The sequence below is a fragment of the Pleurodeles waltl genome, chromosome 4_2, assembly GCF_031143425.1.
Source record: "Pleurodeles waltl isolate 20211129_DDA chromosome 4_2, aPleWal1.hap1.20221129, whole genome shotgun sequence".
Taxonomy (NCBI): domain Eukaryota; kingdom Metazoa; phylum Chordata; class Amphibia; order Caudata; family Salamandridae; genus Pleurodeles; species Pleurodeles waltl.
In genome coordinates this window covers 314503153-314521500 of record NC_090443.1, presented here as the reverse complement: position 1 = coordinate 314521500, position 18348 = coordinate 314503153, and the positions used below count along the sequence as shown (strand labels likewise).

Sequence of the window (18348 nt, the reverse complement as noted above, 5' to 3'; positions counted from 1 at the left end):
ATTCATTTGTTAAGTCACTTGACCTCTCTCAATTAATGCAATGGCGTGGAAGAATGCAGTCCTCAGATGGCGTCTAGACCTTTGTGGATTTCAGTTCAATGTCATAGACTTTAGAAACATGTATAATCAAGGTCTTCATTTTCAAGTTTTGACGTAAAAAAATGTTTTTCCAAACTCAGCTGTTAGGTAGCAAATCTAAGCACATCATGAGAATTTATAATAGTGAAGGTATAAAAGTATTGTAGGAGGCAGTCATTTATTTTGTCTTGTTGGCACATCATCCCTTACGTCCGTGCATACTTGAACTTTTCTTGAAAAATCGCCAGGATTTATGGGCATGGATTAAAAGCCTCTAGCAGTTCTTAACGTGTTGTTTTTTCTTTCTTCAGGTGCGTTTTGGGGAATACCACCATTCTGGCAGAGTTTGCTACAGATGACGAAGTTAGCCGCTTCCTTGCACAATCCCAGCCTGCTACACCAGCTACCACCCAGACTAACCCCAATGCCGGTTGGCAGTCCCTAGAGACTGGACAGAACCAGGCTGACCCGGTCGGACCCACCCTCAATCTCTTTGGTGGCTCAACGGGGCTTGGACAGTGGAGCGGTGGTGGTGGTGGAGGAGGAGGAGGGGCCGACCTTGCTAGTGCTTCACTCTGGGGACCCTCTAGCCTTTGGGGTGTCCCTAGTGTGGAGGATCCCCATCGGATGGGCAGCCCGGCTCCCTTACTACCTGGTGACCTCCTAGGAGGGGGGTCAGACTCAATCTGAACTTTGAACCTTCAACTCTGACCTCGTGTGACCTTTTTGGAGCAGCAGCTGCAGCACTAACTTAAACCTTCACCCGCCCCCTCAACTTGCAATAAACACCATTTTCTTTTCTTTTTTTTTTTTTAAAAAAAAGGACTTTAAAAAAAAATCAAAAAGAGAGAATTTGGAGCCAGATTGAGTGAGCGTTCAGAGGTGGGTTCGCTCCATGTCGTGGATTTCAGAACATACCGTTTGCCTCCTTGCATTTATAAACATTTTTTGTCTTTTTTTAAATTGGGAAACCAAAAAAAAGACAAAAACAAACATTAAAAACCATATCACTCTAGAAATACTTGAATTGTGCAAAAGCTATGGCCTAATAGGACAATGTGAAGCATGAGCGCGCATCATTTGAAATTCTGAAAACAGGAGTCGGGTGGTGGGCGGGCATGAGGGAGGGAGAAAAGACACAGGGAAAAGACAAAAAAAATTAGTTTCTAGTTTTTCACTTTTTTCATGTTATACTGAAGTTGTTGCTAAGAAACATATATTCTGACAAGACAAAATAGCTTTTTAACTTTGGTTGCACTGGGTGTGTGTCTGAGTGTGTGAGTGAGTTATTCGTCTCCATAGTTGAGGCGCTGCGAGCAGGTGTTCACCAATATTTGTTGTTTGTAAGACAGGAGGTGGGGGGGGCTGTGTGTGTGTGTGTGTGTGTGTGTGTGTGTGTGTGTGTGTGTGTGTGTGGGACATCTACCAAGACCTCACTTTAAAAACACACATGAGAGAGAGAGAGGGTTTTTTATTGGTGTGAGTGATTAGTCCCGGCGTATGGAACTGCCTGGCTGCATGTGCAAGGCGTGTGTACGTCTTGCACGGGTGGAGGCGTTTGCGTGCACTTACATGCCTCTCGTTCATTATGGCTCTGCGACGCTGATGGTGTACAAGCTGGCATGAATCCCTCAACTCCCCGCCTTGAATTAATCCCCTCTGCACCATATGTTTTACAGGAGCTGTTTGATATGTCTGTTGCGTTATAAACGCTATCATTTCCTTTGTTAAAGTAATAATTGATGCACAACTTGGTTCCACGATTCGGCAGAAGGTAAATACCGGCTGTTGCGAGGAACATTCTCTTCCACTGTGAAGAATGCAGGGTAAAATATTTCAAGTTTTGGTGCCCTGACTTAACGTTGTTGCATTAGTGTGTATTTTCTGTTGTGTACATGGTCAGTGTGTGGCTCCAACTGGAAGGCACTTCCAGCTTTCCTAGTCTCTTTTTCCCTTGAATAGACTTCCTATATGTGGCTCTGCCATCTGTTTGTATGTATGCTAGGATGCATTAACAAACATGATTGAGAGACGCACTCTGTAAAAGGGTTTGCACCGTTTTATCATGTGCTCTGGTTGAACGGTTCCCACAGTTCACGTGAGGTCACAGGGACAAATAAACACGAGCCGAGGTTTGAAAAGTGCCGATAGATGTGTTTTGGCTTGTCCACCAGTGTCCCCTCTTTCAAGATAAAAGGTGGGGTTTGAAAAGAATTTACATCTGAGATTGGTCAGTGTGTGTCGCCAGCTGGCGATCTTCGTGCACGCTGACCGTACGTACTTATGTACTAATGACTGCCAGTCTGAGTGCTCTGAACAAAGCCCTTAGCTATCCAGCAAGAAGTCACAACACCCTGCCTTCATCCTAAATTCAGTGCCTGCGAATTCAGATGCCTCGCCCCTTGGGAGTTGTGCATACATTGTACACCGCCCCCCTTTGACTGCGGTTGTCATCGCAAGACTATTTCTTAAGAGGTCTTGTTTTTTTTTGGAGGGGGGGGCGATGTTATGTGCAAATTTTCCCAATTGTCCATGAAATTGACAATGCCAGCTTGTCATCGCTCAGTTTGTAGTTTGTAACCATGAAGCCAGTTTTGGGGACACTGGATGAGATGGGGGAAGATTGTTCATAAATTCTGTCCTTTCAGAAGAGCATTACCTTTGCCAGGTCTAGGTGCTTGTCACCACAACTGAGCCTTCACCAACGAGGGTTAAGCGCTAAGGTGGAGCTTATGAAAACGTTTACTTAATGTTCTTAAAAACAAAATAGTGCATACTTCAGGGCGTCTTATGTTTCATGTGCAAGGGGTTTTCATTTCATTTGTATTTGTGTCTGTTAGTCTTTGCCTCTCTCCATGTTCCCTGCCAACCACAAATTTCTGCTTAGTTTTTAACGAGCAAAGTTTTTTTCCCTTTTAAGTGTTGCACCTTTTTTTTAATTACCTGTACTTGCTTTTAAAGAAAAGACAAAAAATAGAAATACTGTTTTTTTTGTTTGTTTTTGTCCTGTATTTAAAACGAATTGTTGGTATCGCATAGTGTTATTTCCTCTTAGCAAGTCAGGCTGCTTGTGGCAATCCGTATGCTTTCGTGTGCAAATCATACAAATATATATTTTAATATTGATTGAGCATTGGAGAGGAAGAGTTGGAGCTGAACGGTGACTTGAGCCTGACCAAGTGGGGAGCCAGTGAACTTGAACTTTCCACATAGGGCTCTTTCAAACCAGGAACATGATTGTGGGAGACAGAGGATCAGGCAACTGACCTGAGCACATTTGGCTCCTGCCACAGTACCTAATTGGCTCCCAGCCTTCTAGGCATTGATTGATCTGAGTGCCTAGTATGTTTGAGAGATACTTCAGACCTAAAATTCCACATTCAACCATTTTCTATCAATGATGCATGCCCAGCTATACATTAATGGTAGTGGGTGAGTAGGAAATGGGGGGTTTGGACCCTGAAGCAATTAAGCACCACTCCATCCCCACATGTTCCTTAAACCCAAAACTCCAGGTCATTTTTATTTCTTCCCTTTACCCCTAGTTCTCAAATACCCTGCTAGGCTTCTCTAATCAGTCTTCCTGTGTGGACTTGCATGACCAAGTAACTGCATGTTGGAACTCACCTTGGTCTGCTCCACCAGAAGGGACCAATCCATAACACACCAGGTAACAATCTGCTTTTTTGTGTATTCTTGCAGTAGTAGTGTATGTTCTGGTTGAAAGAGGGGGTGGTAATGATTTGCTAGCATCATAGTAGGTTATATTAGGAGGACATAGCAATCCAGTGTGATGTATGTATTCTGAAAAGCATCTGAATTGTTCTCAGCCACCTCCTTCTGTTTAGTACCCTTGTGTTTAGGAAATGTTTGAATTTGCTTTGGTGATGCTGTCTTATCTTTTTACTACCTCCTAGTGGCTGGCAGACAAATACAATCTTCCTGTGCCTTTTTAATGGTTCTCGGCAAAGCAAAAGAAACTCCATTTGTGGAATACAAATGCTTTGGCACACCTACTCTAGCCCGTGAGCCTGTAATGATTAAATCCGTCAATTCTTTTCTCTGAAATGAAGTGGCAGGTGCAAACCGTAGTAAGCCACGTCACTTCTTAAAGCCTTGCTTGCTCCTTTTCTGAGTGGGCATTGCAAACTAACTGTGTAAGGCGTTGTCACAATGGGAGCTCTTTTCCAGGCTTCATTTGTTATAGGTTGGGAGTACATTGCCAGACCTCTGTTCTACTGGTTAATTCTTGATGTCCCCTGCATACCCATCAGTTTGTCGTCACAATTTTTTAATGCTATTTCTTTATCAAGCCACCTAAGCCATTGACCCCTTTTCTTACAGCTTAATTTTTCCTGATTTTACTTGTTCGTGATGCTAGGGTATTTTGCCATGCTGACTTGTTATGAAATTCCACCTGCACATGTTAGACTGTGATATCGTGGTGCCATGTGTCTGCTCCAGTTGCAATGACTGCAGAGTTGTTATCTGTCGTGTTGGTCGCTTGGCCTTAATTGGATGTAAGATGGGAATAAGTGGTGCTTACTTTAGGGCACCTGTTGGATTACTGAGGCATAAATGTAACACCCATCTCTGGTCCCAGTGTTATGTTTGAAGGACTAAATCAAGAGGATGTAAATGTACCCCTGGCCAGTACAGAACAGGATGCAATGGCTGATGACTTCATTGTGATAGACAAAGACTTGAGGTTTCAGGTAAATAAATCTACATCTCAACATTGCATTTGCTGTAGCATACCTCTCTGTCTCTGCACATCACCTCAGTGATGTCTGTGGGACATTGATCACTTAAGAAATACGATTTGCTCGCATAAGAAATTCACATTTAGGCTTGTTTGCTTTGGCACCTTGGCTAGCATATCCTAGGTGGATGTCTGTAGTAGTGCAGTCATACATTGCCTCATACTAGTGGCTAGGGTTTTGAACTTCTATCATCTGTCTACGTATATAACCTTGGCAGACATTGCAGTGATTTCATCTGGACTACTGTGTGTTTTTGGTATGGAGCTTCTCATTCGGCCATGTGCATCCATTCTACTGTCATTATCTTGCCCACATAAACAAAATTATCCTCATTGTTCTTTAAGTGGAAACCTTAAACCTTGCACCCACTGCACCAGCATGGCCCTCTCGTTAGTCTGCTAACAGGGTGGACAACCATCCTGTCCACTTCTATGTAAGCCTGAGAGGTTTTCCACATTGTTGCCAGAGCTACCTGCATTAGAGTGTCAATCTGGCGAAAGGTCTTCCAAAAGCCCTTCTAATCTTGATCTGTAACTTACTCTGCCTTTGCTGTGTTTGTTTTTCTGGAAAAACAACCAGTTTACAGCCTCCCAGCACCTTCTCTGTGAGCTTAGATTTTTATAACCCAATCACTGCAGCCCATTTCCGCACCATGGTGGTGTACCCAGTGCCCATTGTCCTTGTATTAGCTGGGTAAAAACAGGTACTGCAGATCAGTTTTTCTTCTGTATCTGATACTATTTTTCAAAGGTCCTGTCTGCAGGGTAAACGTCTGTCCTTCAGAATTTCTGTGCCTGAAACCTTTTGCTTCGTTCTCCAAACTGTGCGTTGATATCTGGCATAGATGTATTTTCAGTTTTCATCAAGGGTCAAATTAAGGTTTTTGTTTGCAGAGGAAGAGTTGCTTCTGTTACTGGATTTCAATGCTACTGACAACAGCTGAGCTTTGTTCGGGTCTATTCCTTGTTTGTCCTTTTTGGAGATATATTTCCAAAAATCTATTTATTTTTACCCTAATGAAGGCACCCCGGAGGAGCAGAGGTGATTGAGATGCAGAGCAGACTCAGATTTACAATGGAATGAGCTGAACTCTGGTCTGGGGAGTGGGCATCATTTATTTCATTGCCTCAGTGGTCAATACTACCGTTTCGGTTTGTTTTAAAGGCCGACCAAAGTGGGTGTCCTGTAGGGTACCTACAATTGACCGTGAGTTCAGGTTTCCTAAAAAGTATAAAAGATGCACTTTCAACGCAAAACTTGGAGCATTGCCAATTCAGATGTATGTGCCTCTGGAAGGCAGTCACCAGGCTACTTTATTGTAATTTTAGTGTTGCAAAGAGTTGTGTATTGATCATCAGTGCTGTTTTTATAGTGTCACAGTTTGATGTTTTGCCGCATGAACAGTAATGTGTTTTTCCAAGACTGCCTTTGAGCTCCAGAACCCATTGATGCGTTGGACTGTCTCTTCAGTGTTTGATTTTTTTGCTCAACTTAAAAAGTTTTGACGCATGGTTTGAGAAAGGAAATGGTAGGATTCTTTTTCCACCGATCCATGTGGTTAGAGCAAACAGTGAAGGAGAATGTTTCTTCCTGTCTTTCTGTGATGCACTTTGTAACTTAGTATGAGATCTTGATGTGTCTGCTTTTGCTAGTATTCTTGCCCATGGAATACTTCAGGCAATTACTAAACATTGATTTGGCCAGCCCTTAAAGGTTTGCAACATAGCCATCATTATTTGCACTGCTTTATGCAGCTAGATGGATGTGTTCCGATTTGAGGACTCCATGGGTTGCTGTTTATGGGCTAGTGTTGGCCCTCCGGGAAAGTGTTTCGAGGATACGGGTTGCGTGCATTGAGAGAGACACTGACTCTTATTGGCGATTCTGTACTTTAAACAACTTAAACATTTCTCTCATGTTTTTGATTCAGAGGTCTGCATTTAAGCCTTAAAACAGTTTTCTCTAGTGCCCCAAGTATCATTCAGGCGTCAGACTCGTCTAGAGAATGGAGGGTGCAAGATGCAGCAGGATTTGTGACCCCACTTCCTGCCAGAGCCATGCAATGCTGACCGTGTGTAAACTTTAGTTTCAAAGAGACTGTGCAAACATTGTTGGTACCTATGCATTCTGTGAAAATCTACTCCAGTGACTGGATCTTGTCATTGTAAGACCCCAATTGTTTTAATTTCTTCTTCCTCGAAGACAGAAATTTCACAATAGAGCTTTGTTCCAAGAGTCACACTTGAAAGGGCTGATCTTCCTTGATAATCTAGTTGCCAGTGGTGTTTACAGGTCGATTACTTGGGTAATGGGCACCAAGCACAGTTGTTTATTTTATTTGATTGATTAGGCCCTAGAAGAGTCCGTTGGTGTTAGTGCACATGTAAACTTGTGTTCATTGTTTCCAAGTAATACAGTATAGAGCCCTGTGAGAAGTGGATTCAGCAGCAAATGCTGCCTCTTGATTCTCCTGCTGGGAGAAGGTGCGATGGTCTGCTGTAGAGTGAGCAAAAGTTAACCTGCACCTCCCGCGGGGCTCATGGCTTCTGTTGTGGGAGTTGACGTTTTCTGGTGTCAGGAGGCGGGACAAGCCTGCTCTGCAGGACAGAGCTCCCCCGCCCCGTTACAGACACTTGATGTAGATTGAAGTGCTTGTGTTACTACTTTTACTCTTTAGGAAAGACCTGTCTGCACCACTATGAAATGAATACATAACAAATTTATAACGTAACCCAATGCACAGGAATAATGAAAATGGCGAAGTTGACTGGAGGGGAGGGGAGGAGAGCATCTGTTTGATAAGTTTCCTTAACTTTGTTTTACCAGGCACCTCGTGTAGTAAAGCCAGTAGCACATGTTCATGTACTTTTCATGTCGAATACTTGTTGTATACGTCTGTCCTGACATTTTTTTTAGACTGTGTTTTTAATTATCTGTGTTTATGACATGTGCTTTTAATCCACGCAAGTGTTTCAAACCTCCGAAACTGTACACATTCTCAAATTCCTCTCTGGTGTCTGTACATTTAGAGTGTGTATACTGAGACCACAACCTGTGACTGGACAGGCCTGAGTGTCCTTCACACAGAGGGAGGTTATCCCTGCTCTACCAAAAATAAAAAGCCAGCCCTTTACCTAAGAGAAGTTTGGTAGAAAATGGCTAGGTTTCCAGCTGGTGTACTTAAGGTTGTGTTACGAATACATATGTGCAATAATGCACAGATATGGCCTTAAACTGCTTACCATTTTTGCCACTGATACCAGAGTGCAAACCTTTCATTTGTTGTGTCATAACGTTCCCTAGAAACCCCCATTAGTAACATGCATTGGTTTCCACCGTTGAGTTCATTTTTCATGACTGTTAACCCAGTGAAAGTGTTCTTACCAATTGTGTATACATTGAGGGCTCTGCAAACTGAAGGCACGTCCAAGGAGTAGAAATGGGTTGATGAAAGCAGTCTCCTCCACACAGCACACGTGTATTTTTGGACACTCCATTGGCTTTTTCGCTGTTCAGAGGGTTTCTTTTCAAGCCTTGCTAGACTTTTGATTTGCAACCAATTTGAGCCTGTGTGGGTCGAGGAGTAGCCTGAGTTAGATAGGTCACCGGCAGCCCACTTCACTGCGAGAGAGAGAGGAGGGGCAATTATGCAAAAAGTCTTAAGTCAGTAAACATCTGTCTCACCATTTTTCAACATTTAGTTCGATTATGATAGCAGATAAAATGAAACGAGTGGAACATGTTTTCAGTATCCCTTACTGGTGTTTTTCATTTGATGCTGTCTGAGAAGTTTCCCATTACCAATTTCCATCACCCTGACTTTCTGCCTACATCCAGCACGTACACACTTGACTTGCCCACCTCCAGCAGAGAGGAGGCTGCACCAAAGTTCCTTCAAGCATTGGAAACATCTTTGTCTGTTTCGGGTCCACTTTTCCTAGGCTCTTTCAGCTTTAGCTGGGAGAGAGCTTCCGGGCTTTCTGAAGCTAGGGAGGGAGGGGGCTTGGATCGAAAGGGGAGGTGTGCAGCAAGCCAAATGCCATCGTTTTTCCTCATCTGCTTACTTTCCATCACTATTGTCATCTGTGTGATTATCAAGCCTTAGAATGTCAAAAGGGTGCCAGTGAATTGAACCCCACACAAAAATAATAGTGTGTTTGATTGTGTGTGTGGTCGGGCAACTCTAGTATAGTGAACAAATTTACTTTAGGTGTGTGAGAAAGACATTGTGAACAACTTAATCAATTTGCAGACTTATGACACACATCTGAACTTGTTGCTACTATTCTAAGTCATTTTCTCGGCTTGTGGGGAATTTAGTTGTACATTCAACTGCTTTTTAGGAAGCCTGTCTGTCAAGGTAAACATTGTTTGCAACTCGTGCTGCTCTCGGGAATATCTAAAATTGAAGGTTCTTTAGCGTAGTCACCCTTAAATAACCCCCACACCACCCCACTTTAGATCTGGTGACCCACTGTCCAGTTTTATTCCCGTTCTTGGCCCATGCCGTACAGCCAATTAAAAGTCCCTCCTTTAAAGTAGCAGCTTCCTTTTAAGCATCTCTCCCCATCCAAAGCCTCGGGTATGGGTGAGTGAAGTTTGTAGGGCCAGGGTTCTTTCCACTATTAACAGCGCTTTTCTCACAAGGACTCTAGTCCTCAAGTAAACATGCAACATTTACTGATGCAGCGTCCGTTCTACATCTTGTTCCTACAGTTTGCCTTCGTGTTTAAGCATGGGTATTGTTTATTATGATTCATGTATTAGAGGCACAACCAGGTTGGATTTCTGTTACTCCCCCGCTCAGGAATTTCCTCCACCTTCCTGTGCTTTTTTGTCAGACTGTTTCAAATTAGCATGTTTCTCCAACTCCTGGTGCCCTTTATGTCCCCTTTGCGTTAAATGTGAAGGGGTAGAGCTACTGGAGGTTTGAAGCCATAATTCTGTTCATACAATGCAGGTATACTTTGTGAAATACACTTCTCTAGACTTGGAGACATCAGTAGACTTTTCTTTTTCTCAAACAAGCTCTTTGTTTTCCTGACTGTCATTAGTTTCTTGCCATTTTGAAAGGTGTTGTGGCTTGTTGGTGAATTCAGGATTGTGTAATGTCTGATTTATAGAAGTGCGACTTCCTGCAGCTGTTGCGATCTAAACCATCTGTCAAAGATACGTCCAGATCGGATCTTCCTGCCTTCTTGATGAAACTTGTTCCTAGCTCTTAACATCTGTCTACCTCACCCCAACCCTCACCCAGTAAACTTGCTCAGCTTTGTTTTGTTATTCAGAAGTGGCTATCTGGAAATGTGTTTTCACAAGGTCCCATATGCCTAGTTGACAGAAAATGTTCTCCGACTTTACATATGACTTGGGATAAAATGGTGTGGTTGGAAATCAACCCACTACTCAAACATACTTGGAAAAGGCACCATTTGTTCCTAGTCTTATTTAGGCTGTGCTTGCATACTGATATTCCTGGTCAGTTCTCACTTTTACTCCCCCCTGGTCAAAGTGTCCATCACTGGTTTGCTCTTTTCTTGTGGATGGAAATCATGCTTAAGAAGGCTATTAGAGAAAACGGAGTTGGGTGAATTTGTAAGTCAGGTAATCAAGTGAAATAGTGGTAGTGCTGATGGGCATTAGCCGCATCTCAAGCACAGCTTGGCTGGCCTTATGTAGCAAAAGAAAGCACAGTCTTTGCTGATGGATAAATCCCATTACTGAAGACCCTGGATATAAATTTACTCCTCCTCATCCGACATCCCAGCCTCTGTGCTCTTGCATTTTCCATATAGTACACATATTGGCCCAGACTCTGTGCCTTCTTATTGGATGCATCAAACATGCTTGTGTCTGACTATGATGAGGATGGAGATTCAACAACTCTGTGATCTCTATGCTTGAAGATGTGTGTATTTGTTGTCAGAAGGCATGTGTTACAACTTGCTTTAACAGTGTTTACTTTAAGGAAGTATGCTTTTTTAGGGGTGAGGAATTTGGGGGAGAGTGAAAGCATCTTCACTCATTAATTCACTTGTTCTTTCCCACATTCTACCCTAAAAGGCATTGGTATATGCATTTTTCCTCAAATATCATTGTTACTTGAACTGTATAGCTTCCAGGCAACTGGGCTGTTTCCATAGGAGGGCTATGGGAGAGGAAGGGTGGAGTCGGAGCAGCCACAATAGATATTTTGTTATTATGGGTGAGATGGTCAATAATGTTTACATAGTAAGTGTAGGTTGTAAGTGTATAGTGGCCTGACTTAGGGCTGGTCGATCTCTACTCCCTTCAGGGTGAGAGTTGGATATGTTTGATTCCTCTCCTGACAACTTTTCTGGGGCCTACCACTATTAACACTACTTAGACCACGGTCATCTGTTTCCCTCTAGTTTACTGAAAAGCTATCTTAGTCCTTATCTTCCACAGGGCTCTTGAGGACATGATTTTATTTCTAGCTGGTAAGGTTGCTTCATAAAGAAATAGATGCAGTGAAGAAAGTGTTCTGCCTTTGGACAGATAATGACTTCCAGCGAATTGCCATTCTGGGAAACATGCTGTGACAAGTTGGTGAGGGGAAATGTTATGACAAAGTAATGTTGAAGTTTTAATACATAACTCATTCGCTTAACTTGCGCTCCTTTATCTCTGCCTATTTTTGAAGTGATAGCTTGGATTTGTGATAAACTGGTATATGTGTGGGCACAAGAGGGCGACTAATGTACTGGACACCCGGCATTCACTGGGCAGAGGAGCCTGCTGGGACAGCCAGTACAAGGGGCTGGATGTGTAGATAAGTGTGAAATGTGCCATTTCTGAGGTTAAAGCTCCTGTGAAATGTTCATTGACTATTCACCTATAAATTAATTGTTTTTTGGGGGTGTTTGGTGGGGGCATGGACGCAGGGGCAGATGATGCAAGACATACCCACAGTTCTCAAGATGAGAAATGCTATGCTTCATTTCACGGACTTCTCGGCCCACCCACAGGCTGGGAGGACCTGGAGTTTTCCGGACCTGCCAGCTTCCTGATACTGCCAGGGACTGGTGGGCCATGGCAGCTATGCAACATCCTCTTTCTCACTTTTCTGCTCTCTGCCCTTCTGCTCTGCATCTGCCTTCCCCAAAGCCCAAACGTCAGCTTCCCTCTTACTGAGCCTATATTTGTGTGGCCCTCCTTCTGCAACAATCACCACGCATTCATCTCGGGCTGAAGTTCTAAACTACATTACTGGTTGAATTTGGACACAGAACAGTGCAGCTGCCCGCTTCCCCACAAGTTGCCAGTGGCATCGTCAGACATCCCTTTGTCTGTTATCATTGATTGTTTTGAGTATTTGTGGTACTTCAATCGAGAGACTGCGGCAACATTCAACAATCACTGGGTCACTAATATTTTTATTCTTGCCGAATGTACAAATAAGCTTTGTTATATGTGGTTTACTTTCAGGAGGGGGGTGGAATTGGGACTATTGAGGGTTTTGCCATCCAGGTACTGTATTGCTGTGTTATTCCTCCTTTTTGCTGGATTTTAATTGAAAGATTTTTTTTAAAAAAAATGTGTTCCTTTCTTGCTCTCCCTTGGTCCCCACCTCCTCACTGGCTGGCATTTGTCGACTTTTCCGCCAACATCTACAAAATAAAATAGATGGGAAAATGCCTTTGACAGATGGTATATTAGCATACATTTTCAGAAGAGCAATGTTTTTTGGAAGGAGGGGAGAGATGGGGAATGGCTTTTAACAGCTTATCTATTTTGTTTGTTTTTTCCCCTTGCTTTAGAAAAAAGACTCAAATGTATTATGTCCGACAGTTGCTTACAATATTAATACAAGAAAAGAAATATTTTTTTGGTTTCTGGAAAAACAAAGACTTATAAAAAAAAAGTGTTTGGCTGCTAAAGCATTTGATCTTGTGGTCTCCTGTCTTTATTAGTTTTACTTTTTTCTTTCAGTTTATTTACAGAGACTAAGACAACAATTGTGATATATATACTTCCCTTTACAATCTCCCTGGAACTTCAGTGTCTCTCTGCTAATTATCATGACAAAGACTACTCCAAAAGACACTATCCTATAACCAATCCCCTCATAATGAACAGTGCAGAATTCCCATGACATAACTCCTTGGTCATACAAGACTGTCTCTTCCTTGATTACAAAGTTATAAATTGCTCTCAAAGGCTAAGTAGGATATTGTTGCATTTATTTACTAATCAGGGAAAGAGTATAGTCATACTTTGCATTTGATGGTGGTGTCGAAGAGCCCCTCTGTGTTTGTCATTGATATAAGACATCCTAATGGACGTACACTTTATTCGTACAGCCTGCCTCCTATTCTCATCTTGTGGGCATGCTGCCACAAAGTGATGGAAACAGAAACCGCTTCATAGGTAATAAGGCATAGCTTTGTGTTTCTGCTTAGCTCGTGCTTAGCACATTCCCTATGCAGGAATATTCCTGGTAGTCTATAAAGTGTTTGCAGCATGAAATCGCCCCTAGATTCACATGTTTTGCACAATACTGCCTTCTAGTGGTTGGGCCAGGAAGTGTTTTTGTTGTGGAATTTTTGTATTGAGTTGGTGTTGACATGGGTAGAGACGTAGTATGACATCGAGTGTAAGCCCACAATGTCCCTTTATGTGCCCACCATCTTATATTATCTTTTTTTATCCTTTGTGTGCGGAGATATATCACAAGAGAATTAGTCGGAATCATTCAAAGCCCTTGAGAGAGTCACAAAGCAGCCAAGTGGTAAAAATTGGTGCTGGATAGGGATGTTTAGGGCTTTATTTTGTAAGATTCAGCTGAGTTGGAGAATGATGGTCAAAGTGAAATCCCCCAGGTACCTCAGTACACATTTAGACTATGACCGAGCTCTTGACATTTTGTTCAAACTGCCATTGGAAGTGCACCCTATTTGACGAGCATTTTGGTATGTATGTTCTGCCTGGCAAGAAAGCATTAGTAGGTGGATTGTTCTGCATGCCCATTTAAGCATTTAATCCACTGAGACAAGATACTTCGAGCACATTAGGCAGCTGCCGAAAGGGCTGAGGTTTTGAAGTCAGGGAAACAGAGAAGGGAGTGCTCTGTCAGTGGGTTTCTCTCAGTGTTGAGGAGGCTTAGGGGGAACACAGACCTTCAGAAAATTTGACCAGTGATGAGGAAATCCAGTAAGAAAATCGGCACATACTAGAAAACCTATGGAGCTGTTGGAGATGGCATCTGTAGGAAAGTAGCATCTTTCTGACATAGTTACCACCACTTTGTGCCTGTTGCCAGTGTGTTTATAGTTAGTACACTGGGATCCTGTTAATCAGGGCCCCAGTGTCTGTGCTCTCTCCACTAAATTTGGTTGCCGGTAAACTTTTACACCCACAATTGGCATACTTGTGCACCCATGTAGGTCCCTAGTAGATGGTACCTAGGTACCCAGGGCTTTGGTACACCATTGGCCTCCCATGGGCTGCAGCATGTATTATGCCACCCATGGGAGCCCATGCAAACTGTCTACAGGTCTGCCATTGCAGCCTGCGTGAAATGGTGCATGCACCTTTCACTTCAGGTATAAGGCTTGTCTCATATTGCGGTCACTGCACTTGGGCACTGTAAGTCACCCCTGTGGTAGGCCCTTCAGGCCAAGGGCAGGGTGCATGTCCCTAAGTGCGAGGGTACTCCTGAATGAGCAGGGTACCCCTACAATCGGCAGATTCCATTCCCTGGGCTTTGTAAGAGTGGGGAAGCCATCCTAAGGTATGTAGTGGACACTGGTCAACACAAGTGGTTCAACTACATAATGGCTTCTCCGAACCTAGGCATGTTTAGAACATTGAAATCATGCAACTCCACCGATCCCAGTGCTAGTTGCATGATCTCATTTACTCTGGGGGTTCCTTAGAGGATCCCCCAGATCTACCTGTACAGCCTTATGAGATCTGGCTGCCAGCCCATGCTGTTGCCGACCACAGACACTGTTTTGCCCCCTGCTGATGATCCTAACTCATGCAGGGAAAGGCAGAACAAATAATTTCCTGCAAGAGAGGTGTGACCACCTCTCCCTTTGGAATAGGTGTCTCTGGGCTGAGGGGGTGGCCTCTGAGCATCACCAGATTGCTTTAAAGGACACATTTGGTGCCCTCCATGCATAAACCGGTTTGCACCAGTTCAGGCACCCCCCAGTTCAGCTCTAGTGTGAAACCACACAAATAACAAGGAAGTGACCAACCCCCTGTCCAGCTCCTCCCCATGGGAGGGGCTGACAGCTCTGCCAGGTGGACTCTTGATTTTGCCATCTTGAAAATAAGATGTTCAGAGGCCCCTGGGAGCATCTGACTGGTTAGGCCAGGTAGATGACGTCCCTGACCCCCCTCTGATAGGTGAGTCACTGCATATAGTGACCAATCCCCTTTTAGGGTTACTTAAGGGCTCCCCCAAAGGTGGGTCCTTGGATTCGTCAAGCCTCTACAAGGAACTCCCTGGAAGACATCTTCTGCTCCTGGCCTTTGGAACCGCTGCTAGTCTGCTTTTAAAACTGAAACAAGACTGTATCCAGTTGTGAGGGATCACACTGCAACACTGTTTCTCCAGCTCCTGCAAGAGTTCTGCAACCTCTGTAGCTGTGCAACATCCAAAGTCACAAGGACTCTGTTTGCATCCAAGAAGGAATCTCTCTTGGAGTGGAGTCACTTCCTGGCATCCTCGGACACCTCAAGACAGTGACCGGCTGGTGGATCCTGCTGTCCCACGGACAGCGAAAATGCTCTCCTCACAGGTGGTGGTTCTATGATCCTCTCTGGGTCCCTGTTGTCTTCTGACCAACTTGGGAGACAATGGGCCCTTGCTGCAGCCACTGGAACAGAACCCCTGTGCACCGCAACTGCTCTTGCCAAGGCTTGTTGGATGTTCCTCCAGAAGATCTTCAGGCTCCAAGAAGCCCTAGTCTTCCAGCACTCTGCAACTCGAAGATCAACTTCCACTCTGCAGCTCCTGCGACTCCTGTTTTGATGTGCTGCTGAGGCCTCCCTGCAAGTCCTTGTGCCTGCTGCCAGTGGGTCACTTGTGGGGGCTCCTCCGGCTGGCTTTCCACACTGCTGAAGGCCTGCCCTGACTCTTCCAAGAGTTGAATCACTAGGACCTCCACAAAAACCATACAATCTTATTTGCAACAACTATTTGCGCTTGCCAAGGCTTGCTGGTGGCCTTGCCGACCACTGACCCTCCTGCAATCTGGGGACGGACGTGGAACAGCTCTTAGGTGGCTTCATGGATCGCCTGCATTCCCTGGACTCTGCAGCTTGACTTCTTCCTTCACTGTCCTGCAGGACCTTCACCACCAAGCGTGTGGGCATTGCCTACCTGAACCGCCTGGACATCTCCGAGTGGTCTGGACACTGTACCCTTCTTTGTCAGGTTCTCCACCTCCAGAATCCACCTTTGGGTTCCACCGGTCAGGTCCACAGGTCGCGACAGCAGCTGGACAACCAAGGCTTCCACTGACTCCAACGATAGTTTCTGACACCACTATACACCTTGGGTCCCTAGTGTGGGAACTCCGGGCTTCTGGATTTCCACGGGTGGAGGCACTCTACAACCTTCTTTGTGCCAACTGGTGTCCTCAGGGACCACTGGGAAGGGTCCTAAATCCATAAAAATCCAACCGTTGAAGTCTTGTATTAGCCTGTAGGACACCCGTCTAGATAACCACTCTACATCCGGGCACCTGTGGGATTTCTGGTAATTTCCTACTCCCCAAGACCCTGGGATCCTAGCACACCACCTTGGTTGGACACCTCCATTCTTAAACCTCTTTCTAAGTATATGGTCCCACCCACCACCCCCAGGGCTCGATTTATTTCTATGCGTTTTCTGATTGTTACTAAGTGTATATTTTGTGTGTAGATATCTCCATGTGGAGATATACCAATGTTAGAGTAATCTTAGTGTTGTAATAAAAAATACTTTATTTTTGCAACCCCTTGTGTAGTTGGGAACAGTTACTGACTGACTAATGTGGTATTGCAAGTGCTTTACACTCCTCCTGGATAAGCTTTAGCTGCTCACCACAGCTAGCCCTAGAAAGCTTTTGCTATCTGGACACCTAAACAACATCACTAAGGGTTGCCTGGACTCAGTATTGGGTACCACACCATAAGTGTGCACCATATACTCAGCCAGCCTCCTATGGCGTTCAAGCTACTGCCTAGGATGCCAAAGCACAGGTCTTTGACCGAAACCACATTGTCTAGGGAAAAAAAACAATCTCTCAACACTAAAACATTTCCAGTCACAGGAGCTAGTCTTCCCATCATACCAGGCAAGAAAAATGCATTGGTTAGGATTTGCTGAAGGACAGTACCTCAGCTTCATAGTAAGACCAGGTTTGAATGTATAAGATAGGTGCCCTTGAAAGAAAAGTCGCATTGTGACAGGAAAACATCTGGCATTGTCGACATAGAGAGGAAGAAGTGAGCAAAGCAGATAGTGAACTGGATGAAGAAAAAGACAGCCTTTGAAGATACTGTCTCTACAGAGGTATGCGAGGGGGGGTCAAGAAGTAGGAACTAGAAACACTAGAGCAAGGATAAACACAGCAGGACACATGGGGGAAGATAATACACTTACTCAACCAGATTTGGAGGAAGTGGGCTTCCACACATGGGAAGCGAGAATGACAGAAGATATCGAGGCACATTCTCCATAAGAAGAGGTTGATGTATATCCCTCGAGGTCATCCCACCGGACAATGTCTGCATACCATGGGGTGGGTTAAAGGGCATTACATGCTTAAGGGATGAAAATGGACTTGGAATAAGAGGACATCTATTTTCTACCAGAAACGCTGAGCCCCTTCGACAGGAAGAATCAGTTCCTCCCCAGGTTACCAAACTTAATCCAGAAAGGGAGGAGAATAGTATTCTCAAACTAGCCACATCTAAGGCTGTGACCCCTCATATAGAAAAAGTAAAAGGCATCTTAACAGGACCCAAAATATAATCAGGGACATGTTGAAGCAGGCTCGCTGTCTCCACAGCGAGCATTAGCCAGGTCATCGACCACCGACAGAGTAGGAGTTTTAGGCAATGGGAAGTAAGATACAGAGAGCAGCTGCCACCTAATGATAGCCAAGTGTAACATTCTCTTCTAGGCATGTACACCAGCACTGGGAGGACATAGAGGACCTTTGACCTCACTTTCTAGAGGAGTATCAAAAGAGGGCCAGAGCTTCTGTTAAGGAAGGCAAGAACATTGCCAACTGTTAACTAACGTTTGTCACTCGGACTCCGCAAGCATGCATCTCACTACTGAGACAGTCCTGAGAAATATGTCTGCGCATCTCAGGGTGTGGATATGCACTAACAGGAGACTACCTCTTTGGCCCAGGGGTAGGTCAAGCTCTGACGGCAAATGAGACAGCCAGTGCTATGGGGGTGTTGGAATTTCTTTTAGAAGGGGAATCACATCTGACAGGGTGGCGAGCCTATAATATGCAGACCATAAGACAAACTG

General features: G+C 44.3%; 1 protein-coding gene across 9 annotated transcripts in view; it reads left to right on the top strand.

Moving 5' to 3' along the window:
• TNRC6B (trinucleotide repeat containing adaptor 6B) overlaps positions 1-12750 on the top strand; it is a 1322553-nt gene extending 1309803 nt beyond the window's left edge. For all 9 annotated transcript variants that reach the window (XM_069231280.1, XM_069231283.1, XM_069231279.1 and 6 more), the window contains one exon: positions 390-12750. In XM_069231280.1, coding sequence (XP_069087381.1) covers positions 390-768 — 379 coding nt within the window. In that variant the 3' untranslated portion in view covers positions 769-12750. The remainder of the gene's footprint in view (positions 1-389) is intronic.
• The last annotated feature ends 5598 nt before the right edge of the window (positions 12751-18348 follow it).